The following is an 18,316-nucleotide window of genomic DNA, read 5'->3' as shown; positions in this document are numbered from 1 at the left end:
ATCTCCTGCGTCATGTTTTTGACAACATCAGAAACAATTCTCATGCTGTAATTGCTCTTCATATCTCCATAATGTGTTCTTTAATGTGCTGCAATGGCCTAGTTTTCTCACAAGTTTTTAAACTGTAAATATAGCTCCCATTGACCACCATCAGGCTTCGATAAAACCTCTCATTTAATCAAATTTCTAATATTTCAGACACATGGGTAAATTTCCTCAGAATGTTGATGTTATAGATTCTTCTGGTGGTAATTTTATCAGTTTTGCTGTTTTATAACATCCATGTCTGACCTTGGTGTAAATGCTTCACAGCTGCATTATTCACAGGCTTGACAGTTAAAGCCTGGTTGTAGTTTTTAGTCTTTCTGCCTCGCTATATGGAGGCGAGCTGGATGTCTACATGACAGGTCACACTGTTCTCAGATGCCTGACACCAAGCATGAGAGAGCACAACAGCATGTGGTGCAATGATTTTAAAAACCCATAATCTCTCATGGGATGAAGATAACCTGCAGTAACTTTAATAACATTAAATAAACATTATACTCGGGTAATTAATATTTTGACAAAGAACAGCATTTAAGAAAAACAATTTATACAGTTTTGAACATCAAGCCTGGAGTTGTGTTGATTAACTGAAGTTACATTAAAGAAAAAGCAACTACTTACCTCCAGCTACACTGAGCGCAGTTATCCAAAGAAGCTTAATTGAGTGTTGCGACTGAGACAATCAAACATATCTTTCTGTTTTATCTGAACTGCTTTCTGGTTTTCAGCACCAGATGAATTACCTCCAAAACAAATCATGCAGATGACAGCAGTCAACTCAGAACTGTAGCGTAGTCGGATCAACAGGAAAAGTTACATTACAGTTCCTTTATTGCAGCAATAAGCGAACTGTTCAGACACAGGCACAGGAATAAAAATCAAAAGACAAACAAATTCATAAGTTTACACAATGGAGAAAGCAGAATTTTTTTTATAATGAATACAAAATATGTAGTTTTATCAGCTAAGTTTTGTCTGAAAGTTGTGTGTTAAGTCTGTGTCACAGAAACATTCGGCCTTGACTGAATCCCTCATTAATGAGAACGATGGAGTGTGTCCAGTAAATACATTTCTAATCTTTATTGTTTTTAAGAAACCATATCCAGTGTATGCTTCTGCTCTTCTTTCTGCTTCACATGCATTACTTCTTCCAGCTGCCCCATGAGCTCTGTTAGTGTCTTCTTATCGTGCTTCTCCCTTTCCAGGAGCTCAAAGCGAAGACTGGAGATGTCATGTTTGATGTCTTTCAGTTCACCTGAGGAACAGCAAGTGAAAAGCATAAAATTGTGTTTTTCATGTGATCCTGCCATGAACAGTAGCCCAGAAGAACTTACCTTCATTCACTTCATCGTTATCTTTATCCCTCTGTGCTTTTAAGATGTATCTTTTAATGAGGCAATTCATTATTTTCTGTAATAAAGTAACAAAGTCATGATTATAGTTTTGTTCTGCTCTGCCAATTATTTCCCTCACAAAAGAGACAATTTGGACTGTTTGGACTGGGATGTTATAGGTCCTTACGTGTATATACAGCAAATTTTACTTTACTAAAATAAATTACAAACTTTGCATTTTTTATGTGTACTTGTTTATGTATGCAAAACTTTTATCAGGAAACACAATTTACTGACAGCTCCTGTATTAAGCAGTTAATCAGCATTCGGAGATTTAAAAAGCTTTACTTGATGACGGGTTGGACAAAGAGACGCTTCCCCAGCCAGATTATCCTGTCGTCTTAACTAAGACAAAAACAACCAAAAGAAGAAGGTTTTAACATAGGTACTTACAACCCCAACCTGTACATATTAATGTGACAAAAGAAGGCCCTGTAGACCCGCTGAGATGATATATATTCCAACTACTACATTCAACAAAATTTGTTTGGAAAACTTGATTAAAATGTTTGTTTCATCAAATGACATTGGTGGGGCCTCACATTGTTAAGCTCCATCTCATTGCGTGAATTTCTTTTGTGTCTGCCGGGAGGTACGTTCCAGATGAAATCCTTTATACTCAGCAATAGGCAAGATACTGATTTTGGGCTGGGTACAAGATTGAAGGGCACAGGCAGTGTGCCACTATGGTCAAAGTAAGAGAACCAGAGTTTAGCTCTAGCAAATTTCCACTCGACATCTGCATCATCCTGCAGCAAAAAAAAAAAAGAAGAAGAAGAAGCAACAGGTGAAAATTTAAAACGCCGATGAATTTGGCGATCGGGCTTAAAATACAGTACCAGTCAAATCAATTCTAAATTAGAAATATCAGTGATGAAGTTGTACCTCAATTTCTTGGAAAGAACTGTTAAACATGGCGATGAGCATATTCAGCAAGACGACCACCATGATGATGTTGTACACCCCGTACAGAACGTAGCCTACATTCTCAATGAACTTATGGTTGATGTCAATCACCACTGATTTCACTTCTGACAGCCCAAAGATGGCCCAAAATAATGTTTTAAAACTCTCTTCAAGCCTGGAGTAATAGAGAAATCAAAATTTAATAGTATAGTTCAACCATTGTGCCATATTTATTAGACACGGTTTGTGTCCAAAGGAAACATTTGATAATATTTTCCTAAAAACTGTATTTTTGAAATAGTTTGACACTTACGTTGTAAAGGCATTGTTGTGCTTGGCTCCAAGGTAGTATGAGTACAGATTGAACATTCCTACCATGAAAGCCACAAACACTGTTACGAAAACCACCATAAATTTAAAGATGTCTTTCACTGTCCTTCCCAGAGAGATCTGCAAAGGCCCGAAGCTCTCATTGGCGGGCAGGATGTACGCAATGCGGGAAAAACTAAGCACAACGGCAATTGCGTAAAGGCCTTCGGAAATAAGCTGCGGGTCTGAGGGCATCCAGTGGATTCGAGCTAGGAAAAAAGAGAGAGAAATGCTGCATGTGGGAACAAGTTTTATGATGTAGACTTTGCCTCTGTTATTATTATTACTTGTGTTAAGATTTCTAAATCAAATAACAACAAAGATCCTTTTTAAGTTTAATGATGAATTGGAAAAAATCTAATTGGACTATGAAGATAACACCTAAAAGTTTGTTTGTCTCTTTGTCCAGTGCAACATTAGAACAAAATAAAATCTAAGACAGGAAACTTTTTATTTTAACAATGTAAACAAATATCTAATCCTTACCCATAATACCAACAACACTTGAAATTTTTTGGTCTACACTTACCAAGCTGGAAATACTGTATTTCAAAGGGTAACGTCATGTTGGACAGGCTAGTATGGTGCTTGTCAATATAACACTGGGCTGAATATGCATGCCAAAAAGCCATTAATCTGGCAGTGAAAGACGTCATAAAAATGGTGAGGATGCTAAAGTCTAGAAGGTTCCAGGGTTCTGATATGTACTCCCGGATGTCCTGGGACCAAATGTTGTTACATTCTTCCCAGATCTTCCCTGTGGAGAAAAAAAGTGATTGGCAGTCACATTTTTGCTCTCTTATATGAAATAGTGTAATATAATCTTACCAAGTACAAATGTTATTAATAAGATTTTAATAGTATTTACATCACATAGGAATTTTTATTGCTATTATTGGTAAATCATGTTTGACATGGCTTCAGTTTGAGGGGGGATTTTCTTGGTGAATGTGGGCAATTTTTATCATAGCAGATGTGTGAAGATTAATAAATCTTGAATTATTTTGATGTTCTTACCCTGATATGCACAACAGTGTGATAATAAGAGAATTCTGACTAAAATAATGAGAAATCCATAAGTATATTGGTTTGGGGCAAAGTGTGTTTACGCTCATGACCTATGATCCAAGATATGATGAGAATCTCCATCCAGGTGAAGGGCGTGGTCTTCATACGAAAAAGCTGTGAAGGGTAATCATGGATGGTCATGTTGGGCAGCAGTGAAGTTCCCTCAAAGCGGTCTGCTGCATTCAGGACCAGTAGGCAAAGAAATATCATGAAGGAAGCTGCATGAGCCACAAACTTCAGGAAAGGGCCACCCATAAGTTTCCCTAACTGAAGCGAGAGACAATAAACAGAACAAAATTTATCAAATGTAACATGTGGAACTTTGCAGTTTTTAAAAAAATTAAAATCACATATTTTTGATATATTTCAGTGATATATTTTATACATCAAAAGCAATATAGCAGTGCTTAAGTAAGTCATAAAAACTGAAACATTGATAATCAGAAAAACTTCATAGGAAACTAAAAAAATCTGCGCGATCCTACATTACAAGTTTGTTAACTTAGTGTTACCAGAATTTGGTCGTTTAAAGTCCAGCAACATTTGTATGGCAGATAAATGTAAGCCTAAGGTTAACTCCTTTAAGCTTGGTTAAAAGTGTCTCAGATGTTTCCTAAAAGAAAAGTCTGTTATGAGGTTATGTGCAAATTTTTTTTGTAAACTAACCTTACTTGACGGTGCTATCCAGTAAATAAAAGCCAGTATAGGCAACCCAAGAGCTACACCGAGAACAAGAAGAATCTTAACTGCTGTTGTTTGCTGGTGGAGTCGAGACAGGTTTTCATACCAGATGGAGAGGAGTTGCTGTTGGCAGTTTGGATGTGCCACAAACTGCCTCATTTGAGTTTAAAGGTATGTGTTGTTTGTGTGTGTGCGTGTGCATGTGTGTGTTCATGCAAGACAAACACAGACAGAGACAGGAAGAGAAAAGGATTACTTTACACACTTTACATATTCAAACATGAGGTTGATGAATGAAGCAAGATTGATTTAAAAAGCTAAAGAGTGCTCATGTGCTTACCTTCTTAACCTCGTATTTTATTGCAAGTTTTAACCTAATCAGGTTTTGTCTGTTCGTGGTGTCTGAGCTACGATATGATTCTTTGTCCCCGTTTAAAATAGCCTCCACTTCCTCTGTGTTTCGACACAAATCCAGGAGCCCCACCACAAAGTCTTTACACTGCATGGACAGGTTCTTATAATCATTCTGTAACAGAGAACAGCAGCATATGCACTTTCATGAATGAGTGAAGCACATAAACAGATTGGAAAAACATCAATACGCCTACTGAGTGAACACTGTAATTACTGTACTTTGAACTCTTTCTCAGTGTTGGCCAGAACTGCAAGCTCATTGCTCAGTTCCAGCGCTGCCATCACAGGATCTTCACTGGAGAGACAGAGATATGCTGGGCTGGCTAGACCTTTATATGCATTGATGCGGGACTGTGAATGGCTGAAAGAGTCATGCCTCCGCTGCTCACTACAGGTCTTGCACTGACAGTAGTAGTCATGGGGTCGTTCTATCCGGGCTCCCTTGAGAAGAAGTATATGGACTATTTCATACTCTTGGCACTGGGAAGCCAGAATGATGGGAGTGATGTCATGAGAGAACCGTGTCCCATCCTCATCATAGGAGAAAAAGTCATCATGCATCTCTGCCTGGCTGGGGCTGTTAGTCAGCCTTTGACCGTCTGCAAAGGCCTCATGGCTCAGTATGGCCTCTACTATGCGAATGTAACCTTTACTGATGGCTAACAGCAAAGCATCTCCTATTCTGGCGAGGTCTTTCTTCTTTAGAAGAAGTCTGGTAAGTTCTAGATGCTCATTTGCAACAGCCAGCTGCAGTGCATTCTGTCCCATGTAGTTGACACAGTTAACATTGAGATCTGGCAGCTCCTCCAGCATCCGCCTCACTTCTGGGATATTACCATATTCTGCAGCTTCTAAAAAAACTTCCTCCTTCATAGAAAGGCAAGAGGAAGAGTGAGGATGAAATGGGTAACCGGCCCCCCAAAAAGCTTGTCTCCGGGGTTTGACCACAACTTGTCTTAGCATCGTGGCTTTCTCTTCATTGCTCCATCTAAAAACAGGTAAGTGTATTTTAGTCATATGATCTTTAACACAGGGCTACAATCACAGATTTTAGCTTTGTAAAATGTAAAATGATTTCTGTAAGCCAAAATAGACCTACCTTTTCAGCTGGTAATGCCTCCTTTGCTAAGGTAAGATTAATAATTTCTCTCAAGGAAGATAAACAATCATTCTATTGCTCTAAAGGATCAGTTTTACCTATATTTCACAAAAAGGCTGGACAATGAGACAGCAGTGATCCAACCAGTGACTGAACAACAGTGTGCACAGTGGGTCTCTGCTGATTTATAACTCACACTAAATGTGTGACACCACCCACAGATTCATCATCTGCTCTCCTTCATTTCATGGCAGGACACTGACCATTCAGTCTCTGCTGGATTCAAATGTATTTTTAATTTCGTTACTGTTAAATAATGCAAAATAGACTATACATAACACCACTTGCTGATCATGGAAAACTTAGAACGTGTTACGTCTTAACCACAGACATTAAGCTGAGGTCATACCTGATGACAGTGACTATTTTTATTGCAAATTAAATCGCCATTGTCAAAAGAGAAAATCAACTTTCTGCTCACTAATTACATTTGAATAACAAGGTTAACTGAGGAGCTAATTGCTTCAGCACAAATAACCACAATGATGACAGAAGATGACGATGTCCAGTGTATTCAGTCATAATTAGTGACATTAGTAACAAGATTTTAAGTAACTGAGCAATCCGTTAAATGCATGCAATACATGCAGAATTTGTTCTGATAGAGGGGCAGATCGTTTATGCTTTGCATGTCCTGATAAAGTATATTTGCTAATACAATATAAACTGAATATGTATCCTGCTGTTAGGCCAGGGAAGGTGAGAAAATCCTTATTTAAACCGAAGTGGTTTAAATAAGGATTTAATAAGTGAAGATGAAAATAATATTTGAAACATATTTTCTGGTGCACTTTGTTTGTTCCCTTACTATATCATCTAAAGAGCTAGATGGAGGAAACAAATGAAATGAAAGATTTCTGTAGCATCGTAAAAGTAGCAATAACATCGCTACTATGGAAATATAACAATATCAATATCTGTCATATATAGAGATAGATATTTAAAGAAAAAAACATGCTTCACTAACCTTGGAAATACTGCTCCACCAGATGACTTATTAATTGTTTAATCTTTATGACCCAAATCTGCTTCGGTAATCGAGCTCATCCTGTAGCCTCTGGACCTTCTGTCAGCGTGGCTCTAACCCTGTGATGACTCTTGAAGCTTACAGTGCTGCATTTGCACGCCCAAAGGGCGGTTTTCCTTTGGAATTTCCTTTGGAATGGGTACTGGTGTGGGAATTATATTTATCTATTATTTACTTTATTTTCAATCAATCATCCCGTAAGCCCCCTAAAGCAAGATATTAAAGGACTTTGACAAACTGAGACTTTGGATCAGCAGAATCGCTCCAGCATAACAGGTTGTGACTTAAACTGTAGCCGAGGGCAAAGGGATTATTTGTAATTGCCTGAGTGCAGGATAGCAGCAATACCATCACTATACCCATATACAGTGTTTGACAAAGTAAGAGATAAAGCAGCGCCCCACTCGTCCATAAAATGGCATACACAATCTGGAAAAAGCAGATTTTCAATAATCTTCTTAACTTCTGTTTTTATAAAAGATAAAAAGTAATACCAGCCCATCCTCATATTTTACAAGCCCTCCTCCAAGAGTAGATATAAAAGCTGAGTAAAAACATTTTTAGCTATCCCACACAAAGTTTTTAACATTAAAATGTGGATAATTTTAATTTCCAAATGTTCCTGAAGGCGGCATGCACGCCTGGAGGAGTCCTGCGCCCTCTGCTGGACATGAGAGAAACAATCACCTCTCTTGGTTGCCAAGGAGTCGCGTCCTCGGTCGCTATCATGGAGCAAGCGTACACAAACACGGCTGTGGCCGTATCAACTTATTCGGATTTTTGTTCTCACTCTTTTACATAAGAGAATGAGGCTGTTACTGGTCAGGAGAGGTCGCAACGATGTGGACATTTACGCTACAAGTTTTACCTCGCCCTGAAAATGGTTGAGTGACTTAATCCGGCGTATTGCCGACGTTAGCTAAAAAGGACAAGTTAGCAGCTGCTAGCCGATTGAACCTGTACGTCTGCTCGGTGTCAGCGAGGATCAGCAGCCTCAGAGGATGCAAGTTCTTCAAGATCACTTCTTCTACCACTCGTATCCTACATGCATGAAGTTATTTGTGTTATAGAAATGTGTGTCATGCATCCACGCCCGTTTTAAAACAAATGTAGAGTTCGGTAATGACCCAACTTGAAACTTTATTCGACCTGCTTGTATAATTCACGAGAACTTAATCATTATTGATTATTACTTTTACGCGACACATATCCTCTGACCACCATCAACAACTGCTCTCCTCAGCTGATGACTACCAGATATTCGAGGTTGAGAGATCATGCAAGTCTCGAGAAGGAGAGACAGCTTTTGGTTGAAGAGCAGAAGATATGCAAAGCCCGAGCACGCAAATTCTCCCTGGAAACCAACCGACGCAGGAAGTCAGTTGTCTAATAAATATGTATTATTTTTATTGTTAGACTAACAGCAAAGTTTCATCTAAACAACACACTTCTGTCTGATTTCTCTAACCAATAATCTATAACTCTCCCAGACACCCATTTAGAGAAATATATGCAGCCCGTTTAATTTCAGGAAAGCAGGCTGTGCTTTGCTGGTGTTCAGAATGGGCCTCTGGCTCTGTCCGTGACTTAGATACTTTACAGGATGAACGGTGCAGACAGGATTTCACAATGTAGACCCGGAAATAGATCTATGTTTCCAGAGAGGTGATTAAAGCTTGACTTCTTTGAATGCTTAAAGCTGCAAAGTTCATCCCGATGAGGTTCAGATCCCTTGCACCTTATAAGTATGTGTTTCCATAATTGGGACCTGAAGCTGAAAGGTCCTGTTTTTAAACCTAGTGCTCTAAAAGCATGTTATTGCAAGGATGGCTGTAGGCAATGGTCAGGCTTATTGTGTAACATCAAAACAAGGCGTAACCCAAGAACAAGAGGAGCCCCACAAATTAGATTTGTTCCTTTAATGGAGGGGTAAATTAAACTGTGGATTAGCTTACCCATAAACATTACATAGATTGCATGAAATACTATATCTTCACTTACAGTAATACATTTCAGTTTTATTTTTAGATAGCAGAATTGCAATCTTTAACATGATTTTTCCAACGTAAACAAAGGCAGCATAATTAGGCACAATGTTGCACATTTAAAGGACCGGTGTAACTCCAGTTCATGTATAGTTTAATGACACATTTTTGAAAATAAATTTTCAGCTACTATAAGCCTTTGTAAATACAGTAGATAGAGGTACTTCTCATGGCTATTTAATACACTACTGTTTCTGACATTTAAAAAAAAAACAAAGTGGAATTTTATTTACACTGTTACTGTTGTTATTGGCTTCACCAGTGAACCCAGGAGTGAATGGTGGCTTTAATTTATTAATGGCTCTGCTGAAAACATATCTCTAGGCAGGGACTCAGGTTTCTGTATCTAAAACATAGCCAGACTAGATTTAATAAATTAAAATGTGCCCTAGGTTCATGCTCTGCCCTTTTTCATGGCTCAGGGCTTTGGATGAAAGACGGAAGCAGTGGGATGTGCAGGAGCAACGCCTGAGAGACCGCATCCTCCAGCAACGCAGACTGCAAGTACAGGACGCAACTGAGCGTTTCCAAAGAGCACATCTACCCCCTTCTGAGAAGCGCCGACAATGTTAGTAGATTATACAGTTAGCTCCATATATATTTGGACACTGACACAAGATTTATTTTTACCTGTTTACTGAAAAATATTCCAGTTATAGTTGTTTAATGGACATGGACATAATGCGTAGACTCTCAGCTTTCATTTGAGGGTATTCACATTCAAGTTGGATGAAGGGTTTAAGAGTTTCAGCTCCTTAACACGTGCCACCTTCTATTTCACTAAACAGTCTTGATATATTTTGGTTTATTTGTATGTTTTCCTTTGTGTCTTATAGCTTTTAAAAGAAACGTTGCAAATATTGAAGATGCACTCCATCAAATTCAAGGCACCTCGAGTTCGTACACTCGGCAGTCCTCTTTCTTGTCCAGCAATATAAACATTAATAGGTAAAAAAGAAGCAGATTTAAAGTTCAACCATTCTCCTGTATTATCTTACTGCATACCAAAAATAACCAGTCACTGCTTATTTATATTCTCCGTTCTCTTTTAAAGAAGCTGCTCCCCATCTCCTAAGCCACCCACGGTTTCTAAATCCTCCCACCGCCAAGCGCTCTCTGCTGTGGAGGCCTACACAAAACTCCTCCTGGAACAGAGCAGAATAGAGAGGGAGCACGATCACAGTCCACAGGTATTTTGTTTTTGTTTGTTTTGTTTGTTTGTTTTTTTCATTTCAATGTGCAGGAAACAAAACTACTTTAGTGGGACAGCTGGGCTCAGGTGATTGGACAAATGCTTTGACACTGAGCCTCAAGTTGTTCCTGATTGCAGGTAGCTTGTTGTGTGTCTGTGTAAATACAGTACTTATGTATAAAAATATGTTATCCTTGCATATCTAACTTGACTCAACCACTTCTTCATTTAGTAGTTTTCTTTGATTTTTCAAATCTCCACTTTGGTCTTGTCTTCTGCTTTTTTCGAGGCCACAGTTTCTTTCAGTTGGCGCTTAATTGCTGTGGAAGCTGTAAGGCTTAACTTACTGCTTGTACTGCTTCTACATTTGGGTATATTTTTATTTATTAATTAAAGACAGAGTGTAATATGCCATGTATTGTAATGCTGTATTTAAATAATTGTAGAACCTGGTAAGGACTAGATTTATGACGATTTTCTTTTCATTTTTAATTTTTTTAATTTATTTATTTATTTTTAAATTAATTTTCATAATGACTGAAACTAGCACCACTGAAGGAACAATGGGCTGTTTATAAGATTGGCGAAATCTGCAGTCAGCTGAGACTGAAGAAGTCACTTGGATGGTGACAAAACGTTTCTCCCACTGAAAACGCTACCTCTAGATCAGGGGCGTCGAACTCCAGGCCTCAAGGGCCGGTGTCCTGCAGGTTTTAGAGCTCACCCTGGGCCAACACACCTGAATCGAATTATTAGTTCATTACCAGGCCTCTGGAGAACATCAAGACATGTTTAGGAGGTCATTTAGCCATTTAAATCAGCTGTGTTGGATCAAGGATACATCTAAAACCTGCAGGACACTGGCCCTCGATGCCTGGAGTTCGACACCTGTGCTCTAGATGAACAGAATCAATTTTTGGGGAGTCCACTAGGTGGCAGCATTGTAACAAACCTTTTCCTGCAGTAACAGTCCCTGTGGATGCTACAAACTGTAGCACCCTCTAGTGCAATGTGCATATATTAATAGCTGTTTCAAAATGTATATTATTTATAACAGTCTTCATTTTCATTTTGTGAGAAAAAAGATCAGTGGCAAGGACGCAGGGGAGGTCCTTCTAAGCACTGATAAGCAACAGGCATGCCTGTACAGTTGTAAAATACATTATTATTTTCCACTTATCAACTCCTCTCTGCTTCCATTTTCCAGGGTAGCCACCTGTCTGATTCTTGTCTTTCTGAGAGCCTTTCAAGTAAGGATAGTTTGGAAAATGAGGATTTCAACCACCTCACAAAAACTCTGCAGAGTTCCTATTCATCACTCTTGCTTGGCACAGAGAGGACCCATCAAGACCTAAGAAAGCAAAATGACTTGTGCCATCAAACATCAGACCTCTCAGCGATGATGCTTCTCGGTGATAACTTAGTCCAAGCAAATAAATGGCATGAACCAAACCAGAAACAACTAGATGAATCTGGCTGGTCTAATAAGAAGATAAATGTTTCTAAAGCCTCGTGGGGATTCACATCTGTTGAACAAAGACTTAAGACAGAGATCCAGCCTGCTCTGCACAACTGTAATTTATCAGCTCATAGTGAAAATGTTAGCGGTGACCTAGAGCCCTATGAGGTGAAAACTCGACAGAACAGCCCCGGTGGCAACATCATTATTGCAAATATAGCTGCTCTTGGCAACGCAGCACTCGATTCTTCCTATCCTAAACAAGAGGGCCTCTTGGCTCCCAAACAGGAGAGGATCCAAGATGACAGACAATTAAAATATCCAACTACAGAAATTCCTTTGCTTGCCAAAAATAGCAACAGCAAAGACATTTTGTTTGGGGATCCCCCAAAGCCAAATATTTTCTTGAACGACAGTACAACAGACAATTTGTCAAAAGAAGGCGATCTTCAGCAAACAGGAAAAGAAAACAGCGCTCTGTCATCTCACAAAGAATGCAGTGCTTCTACAAACAATCTCAATAAGATTACAAACTCAGAGTCCAATACTAAGAAGCCAATAAATACAAAATCCATGGAGCATACCTGCTTGTCTAATATTCAGTCAGATACATACAAGTATCTTGAATGTCCTGAGAAGGAAGTTGAGAAAATACCTTTGTCAATAGAGACGTCTGATTCTGTATGTGAGGTCAGATATAGTAAGGGAATTCTTAAAAAGCAGTCCAAATACATGGATTCCACTTGTGTGTACAGCTCAGGGAATTTGATTTTTGCAAAACAAGTAGCTTTAGCGATCAGGGATAGTGTTGAATTAGCACGGAGAAAAACAAGGGACCTGGAGGGCAATAACACTGTCAAAAAGAAGCTGCGTTGGTTTGATGAAGTGCATGTGGAAAAAGAGAAAGATAAACAGAACAAAATGAAAGGCAAATCCTCCAATCTCTGTCAACCAAAAAACAACTCGGACGACCACCAGCTAAGTCTTAGTGCGTTCTCAGAGACTCCCAAGACTGGACCCGGCATGACCCCTGCAGCCTCCACTGGTTATCAGTTTACAAAGGAAGCTTGGGCAGATGTTCAAGTCAACTTGCCCCAGCAACAAACCGATGAGGTCAAGGCACACCGCAACAGCATCAGAGCCAGTGCCCCCAAGGTCCCTCGGAAAGAGCACTTTGGCAGAGCGGGTCCTGTTTCCTCACGAACAAGAAAGGGCACGGTCATACGACCTCAGTCTGCCACCGAGGTTAGTCAGATTGCCAAAACCCAAGGGAAGGTCATGGTGCCCCGCCCACCTCCTCGGATGGAATCTGCAGAGCAAAAGACTCCTTGCATCACCAAAATTCCGTATGGCAGGGATCACGCGAGCGCCATCAACAAACAGGCCATGGCTGTTGAGCAGGTCCTGAACAAGAATAACTCAGAGGGCCATTGCTCAGCTAAAACGCATAAAGAAATAACAACAGAAAGTACTGTTTTAGACACACCACTGCCACCCTCATATGCCTCCCCACTCTCAGAAGGCATTGTGACGAGCATGCCCAGTTCAAGTCATCAGGAAACTCACCACTACAGAAGAAAGGGGGGGGATGCATGCAATGAAAAAGACTTCTGTTTAGATTGTACTCCCACAGATGAAGAAATTTCACACCTCTGGCATGGCGTCCGCAGTGCCTTAACCACAAAGGATGGTAATGTATATTTTAGCTGACAGCCCCTCACTCAGCTTAGGGTTCATTTGAGTGCCTCGAGAAATTTCAGGGTTTTTTTCTACCTGTTCAAGTTCAGATTTTACATTTTAACTTGTAAGTAGCAGCTACAGTACTTTGAGCGTAAAGAGGAACAATCTTTAATGCTAATCCAGTCCCAGGATGCTGTTTGACTGTGTTCAATAGTACAAGTATGCAGAAATAAATCTGCAGTTTTTATGACTATTTTTAATCATTATTCCACTTTTTTATTATTTGTAGTAATAGGCTGTGCTTCAAAACATCCAACTCCTGTTTTAAAATTGAAAAAAAAATTAACACGGTCTTTTAGACAGCACAGTCTGGAGCAGGGGTGGGCAATTCCAGGCCCCGAGGGCTGGTGTCCTGCAGGTTTTAGATCTCACCGTAGGTCAACACACCTGAATCACATGATTAGTTCATTACCAGGCCTCTGGAGAACTTCAGGACATGTTGAGGAGCTAGTTTAGCCATTTAAATCAGCTGTGTTGGTTCAAGGACACATCTAAAACCTGCAGGGACACTGGCCCTCGATGCCTGGTGTTGCCCACCCCTGGTCTGGAGTATGCTTGTTCATGTAGTTATGATACCGGTGCATATGTTTTCTTTCAGCAAAACCGATACTGAAAGCACCAGCCCTGGAGAGAGGGCGAGTTTTAAGGAAGCCCTGTACAGAGAAAGGCAGACAGGCTCCTGGCTCAGAGAATAAAAGACTTCATCAGATCTCTCAGGTACATGCGTGCAGTTGCGTAGTTGCCCTGTGGGGAGGTGTGAGAGTAGTTGGTAAAGATCAGTAAGTGGGTGTGTTTGAACTTGTTTTGCTGTTCCTTTTATGCTGTCCAAAGTGTTAATTTAATAATTAATGGTGCCAAAGACAAGACGTTAGGGATAGACACGAGTTAACGATACATTTTTTTGTCATCACAAATAAAATAACACTTAATTCATCTTTAGCCTGCATAAAAATTAAGGTTAATTGTAGGTCAGACTAACAGAATAAAATAGAATAGAAATCTTTGTCTTAAGCTTCCCAGACAAAGGGAACAATAACAACGAGCAGTTAGTAAAAAGCTAATAACTGATGTTGACTCAATGACAGTTCATGTGTTGTGAGTGTGTGTTGTTTTTTGCAGCAAACAAAGCAGACCGCAAAGCTGCTCAGAACGTTTTCAAGCACTTACAACTCAGCCTTTCCAAATGAAGGTATTATGTTCTCTGTTTGTGTTTACATTTATTTCATAATTAAAGCAAATGTTGAATGTATTAGTTTAAAAAATTGTAACTATTCTGTCATGTCTGATGCTTTATAAGAGCTTTCTTAACATTTTCTTTTTTGTTTTGTAGTTTTAGGAAATATATATAATGTAACTAAAAAAAAAACAGGGGGATATAGGAATTTAGAAATCTGATAGGACAGCTGCATCATCCATTGATAAGGTGAGAGTGTCTGCCTTTAATGTAATCTCAGATTTTGAGAGTGCAGCCCAGTTACACCTAGCTGAAGTGCATGCTAAAGGCCATCTGGAAGAAAAGGGTATAGTGGCTGCCATGGAGACAGTCCAAACACAGAGATCTGGAACAGTAGAGCAGTACAGCCAACAGCAGGAGCTCACCACCATTTCCTTGGAGGAGAAGAAAATTCTGCTCTGTCTGGATCGACTCAACCACCAGCTTCAATGTAAGCACTTTGTGAAGGCCGTTAAAATCAGGCCAGAATTTTTCTGACCTGTGTATGACAGAAGAGTATCAACATGATGTCGGTGCAGCGTAACCACGCCAACCTGTTACTATTTGCAGGTGTGCAGGAGCGTGTTGGGGGCAATACTAGCATGCATGGTCTTGTACTTAGTGATGCACCCTATGTAAGTATTTAGCAGGGATTTATTTCTTTCCTCAACAGAAAGGGTGACTTTGTTGAAGATAATTCATTCCTTAACTTCTGTCTCCATTTTCAGACAAGAGAAGTGAAAGCATCAAACCATAACAAACACTGTGGATCCTCAGCTAACAATCACTCTCGATACCACAAGAAGTCCTGACTTGAAGCTTGTGTTCGCCACAGCAGTCTTGAGCCCTCATCGGTGCACATTATGCTGAAACATGTTGTTGAAACAAGCACTTATTACCCCGCAAAAGGAATTTTTACAAAGTGTGTCTTTTCAAGTAACTAAGGATCTGAAATATAAACAGCCTTGAATTGCAAAGACAAAAAAACCCCATATCAGCAGCCTTAGAGCGCACGTAGCACATGGTCATAAAAGAAAAACAATTTTAAGATACTGATTATCAAGCAATTTAAGTCTGAAGTGCCTATGTAAATGAGAAAGGCTTTAATCTGTTTTTATGTTAAAAAATGCAAAGATGCTCTTGTTTCAATCAACACATGACCAGCCCTGACTACAAAATATACAAACACTATCAAATTGTATATGTTAAATGTTTAAAGTTGCACCACTCTGTATTTATTTTGTATAGTAACACTATGATTTGCTGGACTGTTTTGCAACTATATCAGCAGTGAAGTGAATAAATCTTGTTGTCAGTTTGCTGATAAACTCTGTGTTTGGCAGTGTTACAATCAGTGAATTGACCAAGGCCTGGAAATGGTTTATGAAAAGACGTTTTGCAGCGTTGAAGGTGTGTTCGTCTTTCTTTTATGGCTGTGGAACAGATGATTATGGCTACTAGACTCAACCTACTGGCTCAGCAAGCCAAGCCTCTACCAAAGAGGTTTCCACAGGTTTCTCTTAAGATTGCACCTATGCTGAATTTTATTTTTGCTTTAAGGCTTAATTTATTTAATATTGCCCTCAATCTATAGCAACATCAAAAGACAAAGGATGGTATTATTTGATACTAGTTGTTGTTTAAAGTGTATTTAATTAAAAACTTCTCTGTCTTCCTCGGCAAACAATAGGTGCATTGGGGGAAGACGCTGTAGGGATTATTGATGTGAGCTGCCCCTCCTTCTCCGGCGTGTCTGGGTTTGTCCCTCTGTCAGCCTGCTAGGACTTGTTCCAAGAGCTGAAGGAAGCCCAAGCTCATCTGAACAATGATGGGACTTTTTTATAGCTTAACTGCAGGTTTCTTTGGTGCTCCAAGAAGGAGCTATAAACAGTAATGTGACAATGGTGTCTCATTGCCACATCGAGTCGTGCATCACCTCCTTGTTAGCTTACACCAAACCTGAGAACAGCAACAGAGGGAGACAATGTATTCATTTTTAGCATATGATTATGCCCACAACAGCAGACGCACTTTGACTCATTATATGTGAAGAGATTCTCCAGTGAAACATACAAATTGTCCAATGTGGTTAATTGACAATGAGCATCAGTGTTATTTCTACCCAGTGTGCATGAGACGATTATAAAGGGAAGAAAACTACTTTTATCTGAACTGATGAATGCTGATATTTAACATATTTGAGTCCTACCTATTAACAAGAAACTGTCTAGTAATAATACTTGGACTGCCCCAATAAAAAACAACAACAACATAGGCACGCACACAAATAAACACAATCATGTAGATTAAGTGTTCATGTTCAGATAAATCACTGAAATTCTGAATATTCTGCTGTAGGTTTGCCCTGAAATCAGTTCCGTTTGGCTTGGCACCATTATTGTTCACAGTCATTATGCTATACAATGGTGAGTGTAATGAGCTTTAAGCCTTAACCAGCACAACACCCAGAAACTGAACAAGAAAAGGCAAGAGTGCTGAAAATAAGGGGAGACATTTTCACAGATGCAAGTTCAAACTTGTGCTTTGGTCTGTTGTGAAGCTTAAGCTGTCAAGTATTTTGTCTTCTTTTGTTACAGTCCATTTAACACGCAATGAATGAGTGTCTGGAAAAGCAATATTGCATGCAACGAAAAATGACTGAAACAAACCTTGACTTCTGAATCTGAATATCTTTTGTAATCAAACAATATGCACATGGATGGGAGGTTGGAAATTAAGCTTTACATGTTTAGATCAAATTTGTAATGATAACAATGGCTTAAAAGCTCAGAAAATGAGTGATAGCTAAGATTTATGCATAAAACTGAAAGACTGTAGACAATAAAAAACGTTAAAGTTGACATGCAGTATATCATTTTCATTTATTATTGACTGTATTGTACGTGGTTAGTTCATGTTTAAAGGAAGTCAGAAAGGAAGGGATAGACGCTGCAATAGTTTGGGATAAATACCGATTGTACACTGCAGGGGGCGTGCGAGCCTTCTACTCACTTGACTATAGCAACGGTGTGTCAACATATCTGTAATAGCCAAACAGAAGAGCAAAGCGCTTTACACAAAGTGGACTCATGCAGCTACACTGTAGATCACAGGTTGATTCTGGTTTATAGCGGCCATATAATCGTTTCTAGTAATATCCAATCGAGAGCAGTGAGGAGGATGGAAGGCTGACAAAAAGTGACCAAACTCGGCGTGGTGGGTGGTCCTCTTGGCGCTGCCGGGACACTGCAGTCCATCTCTTTAATGTGTCTGACTGCGTTACAATGATGTAAAAATGGCCACTTTCATTGAAACAATTGCCATTTTTTGACTGGCAGCATGTGTGCAAAGACTGTTTCCTTCATTCATCAAATTAGAGCGACTTTTAAAACAATAATCAAGTATTTCACATATATTAAAAGTTTTCTCACTGTCAGTATTTTACTAATCATTTATTAGACACATCGAAGTTTAGCAGGACAAACATGAATTCCTATCAGTACACTAGTATGGTGGATTACAGCGATGTTAAATGTTTCTAAGATTTTGAAGGTACAGCTTTGTTAAAAAGTATTATCTGTCCAAAAGCATGTGGCTTGTG

At 39.3% G+C, this 18,316-nt stretch overlaps 2 protein-coding genes across 7 annotated transcripts; one reads left to right on the top strand and one right to left on the bottom strand.

The window, feature by feature from the left end:
- Positions 1-61: 61 nt before the first annotated feature.
- trpc6b (transient receptor potential cation channel, subfamily C, member 6b) lies at positions 62-7,677 on the bottom strand. Of its 2 annotated transcripts, XM_013274351.3 has the most exons (12): positions 7,007-7,677; positions 5,100-5,868; positions 4,807-4,992; positions 4,452-4,616; positions 3,836-4,052; positions 3,247-3,474; positions 2,662-2,926; positions 2,328-2,523; positions 1,985-2,191; positions 1,731-1,787; positions 1,383-1,458; positions 62-1,303 (listed from the first exon to the last, which is right to left on the bottom strand). In XM_013274351.3, exons 2-12 carry the CDS (start codon positions 5,841-5,843, stop codon positions 1,137-1,139), a joined length of 2,508 nt encoding a protein of 835 aa, XP_013129805.1. In that variant the 5' UTR covers positions 5,844-5,868; positions 7,007-7,677; the 3' UTR covers positions 62-1,136. The 2 variants fall into 2 exon arrangements, with proteins under 2 accessions (XP_013129805.1, XP_025753927.1); XM_025898142.1 differs by having other exon boundaries at positions 5,100-7,677.
- A 100-nt stretch (positions 7,678-7,777) lies between these two features.
- Positions 7,778-17,576, top strand: cep126 (centrosomal protein 126). 5 transcript variants are annotated; one of them, XR_003213789.1, is made up of 12 exons: positions 7,779-8,102; positions 8,324-8,443; positions 9,534-9,679; positions 9,948-10,059; positions 10,166-10,301; positions 11,511-13,452; positions 14,101-14,219; positions 14,622-14,691; positions 14,957-15,166; positions 15,286-15,350; positions 15,444-16,218; positions 16,406-17,576. XR_003213789.1 is itself a non-coding variant. In XM_005455071.3 (11 exons), the coding sequence occupies exons 1-11, from the start codon at positions 8,068-8,070 to the stop codon at positions 15,525-15,527; spliced, it is 3,036 nt and encodes a 1,011-aa protein (XP_005455128.1). In that variant the 5' UTR covers positions 7,778-8,067; the 3' UTR covers positions 15,528-17,576. The 5 variants fall into 5 exon arrangements, 3 of the variants coding, with proteins under 3 accessions (XP_005455128.1, XP_005455127.1, XP_013129849.1); XR_266570.3 differs by having other exon boundaries at positions 15,444-16,228; XM_005455071.3 differs by having other exon boundaries at positions 7,778-8,102; positions 10,169-10,301; positions 15,444-17,576.
- The last annotated feature ends 740 nt before the right edge of the window (positions 17,577-18,316 follow it).

Source organism: Oreochromis niloticus, linkage group LG14 (genome assembly GCF_001858045.2).
Source record: "Oreochromis niloticus isolate F11D_XX linkage group LG14, O_niloticus_UMD_NMBU, whole genome shotgun sequence".
In the NCBI taxonomy this organism is placed as follows: domain Eukaryota; kingdom Metazoa; phylum Chordata; class Actinopteri; order Cichliformes; family Cichlidae; genus Oreochromis; species Oreochromis niloticus.
This window is presented reverse-complemented; position numbering and strand designations above follow the sequence as displayed.

Coding starts and splice junctions, on each gene's coding strand:
- trpc6b (XM_025898142.1), bottom strand. CDS start 5,897: ATGACTAAAATACACTTACCTGTTTTTAGATGGAGCAATGAAGAGAAA. Junction 1,788..1,984: donor ATGAGATGGAGCTTAACAAT/GTGAGGCCCCAC, acceptor TTTTTGTCTTAG/TTAAGACGACAGGATAATCT. Junction 1,304..1,382: donor TAACGATGAAGTGAATGAAG/GTAAGTTCTTCT, acceptor GCTGTTCCTCAG/GTGAACTGAAAGACATCAAA.
- cep126 (XM_005455070.3), top strand. CDS start 8,068: ATGCAAGTTCTTCAAGATCACTTCTTCTACCACTC. Junction 10,060..10,165: donor AGCAATATAAACATTAATAG/GTAAAAAAGAAG, acceptor TCTCTTTTAAAG/AAGCTGCTCCCCATCTCCTA. Junction 15,167..15,285: donor ACTCAACCACCAGCTTCAAT/GTAAGCACTTTG, acceptor TACTATTTGCAG/GTGTGCAGGAGCGTGTTGGG.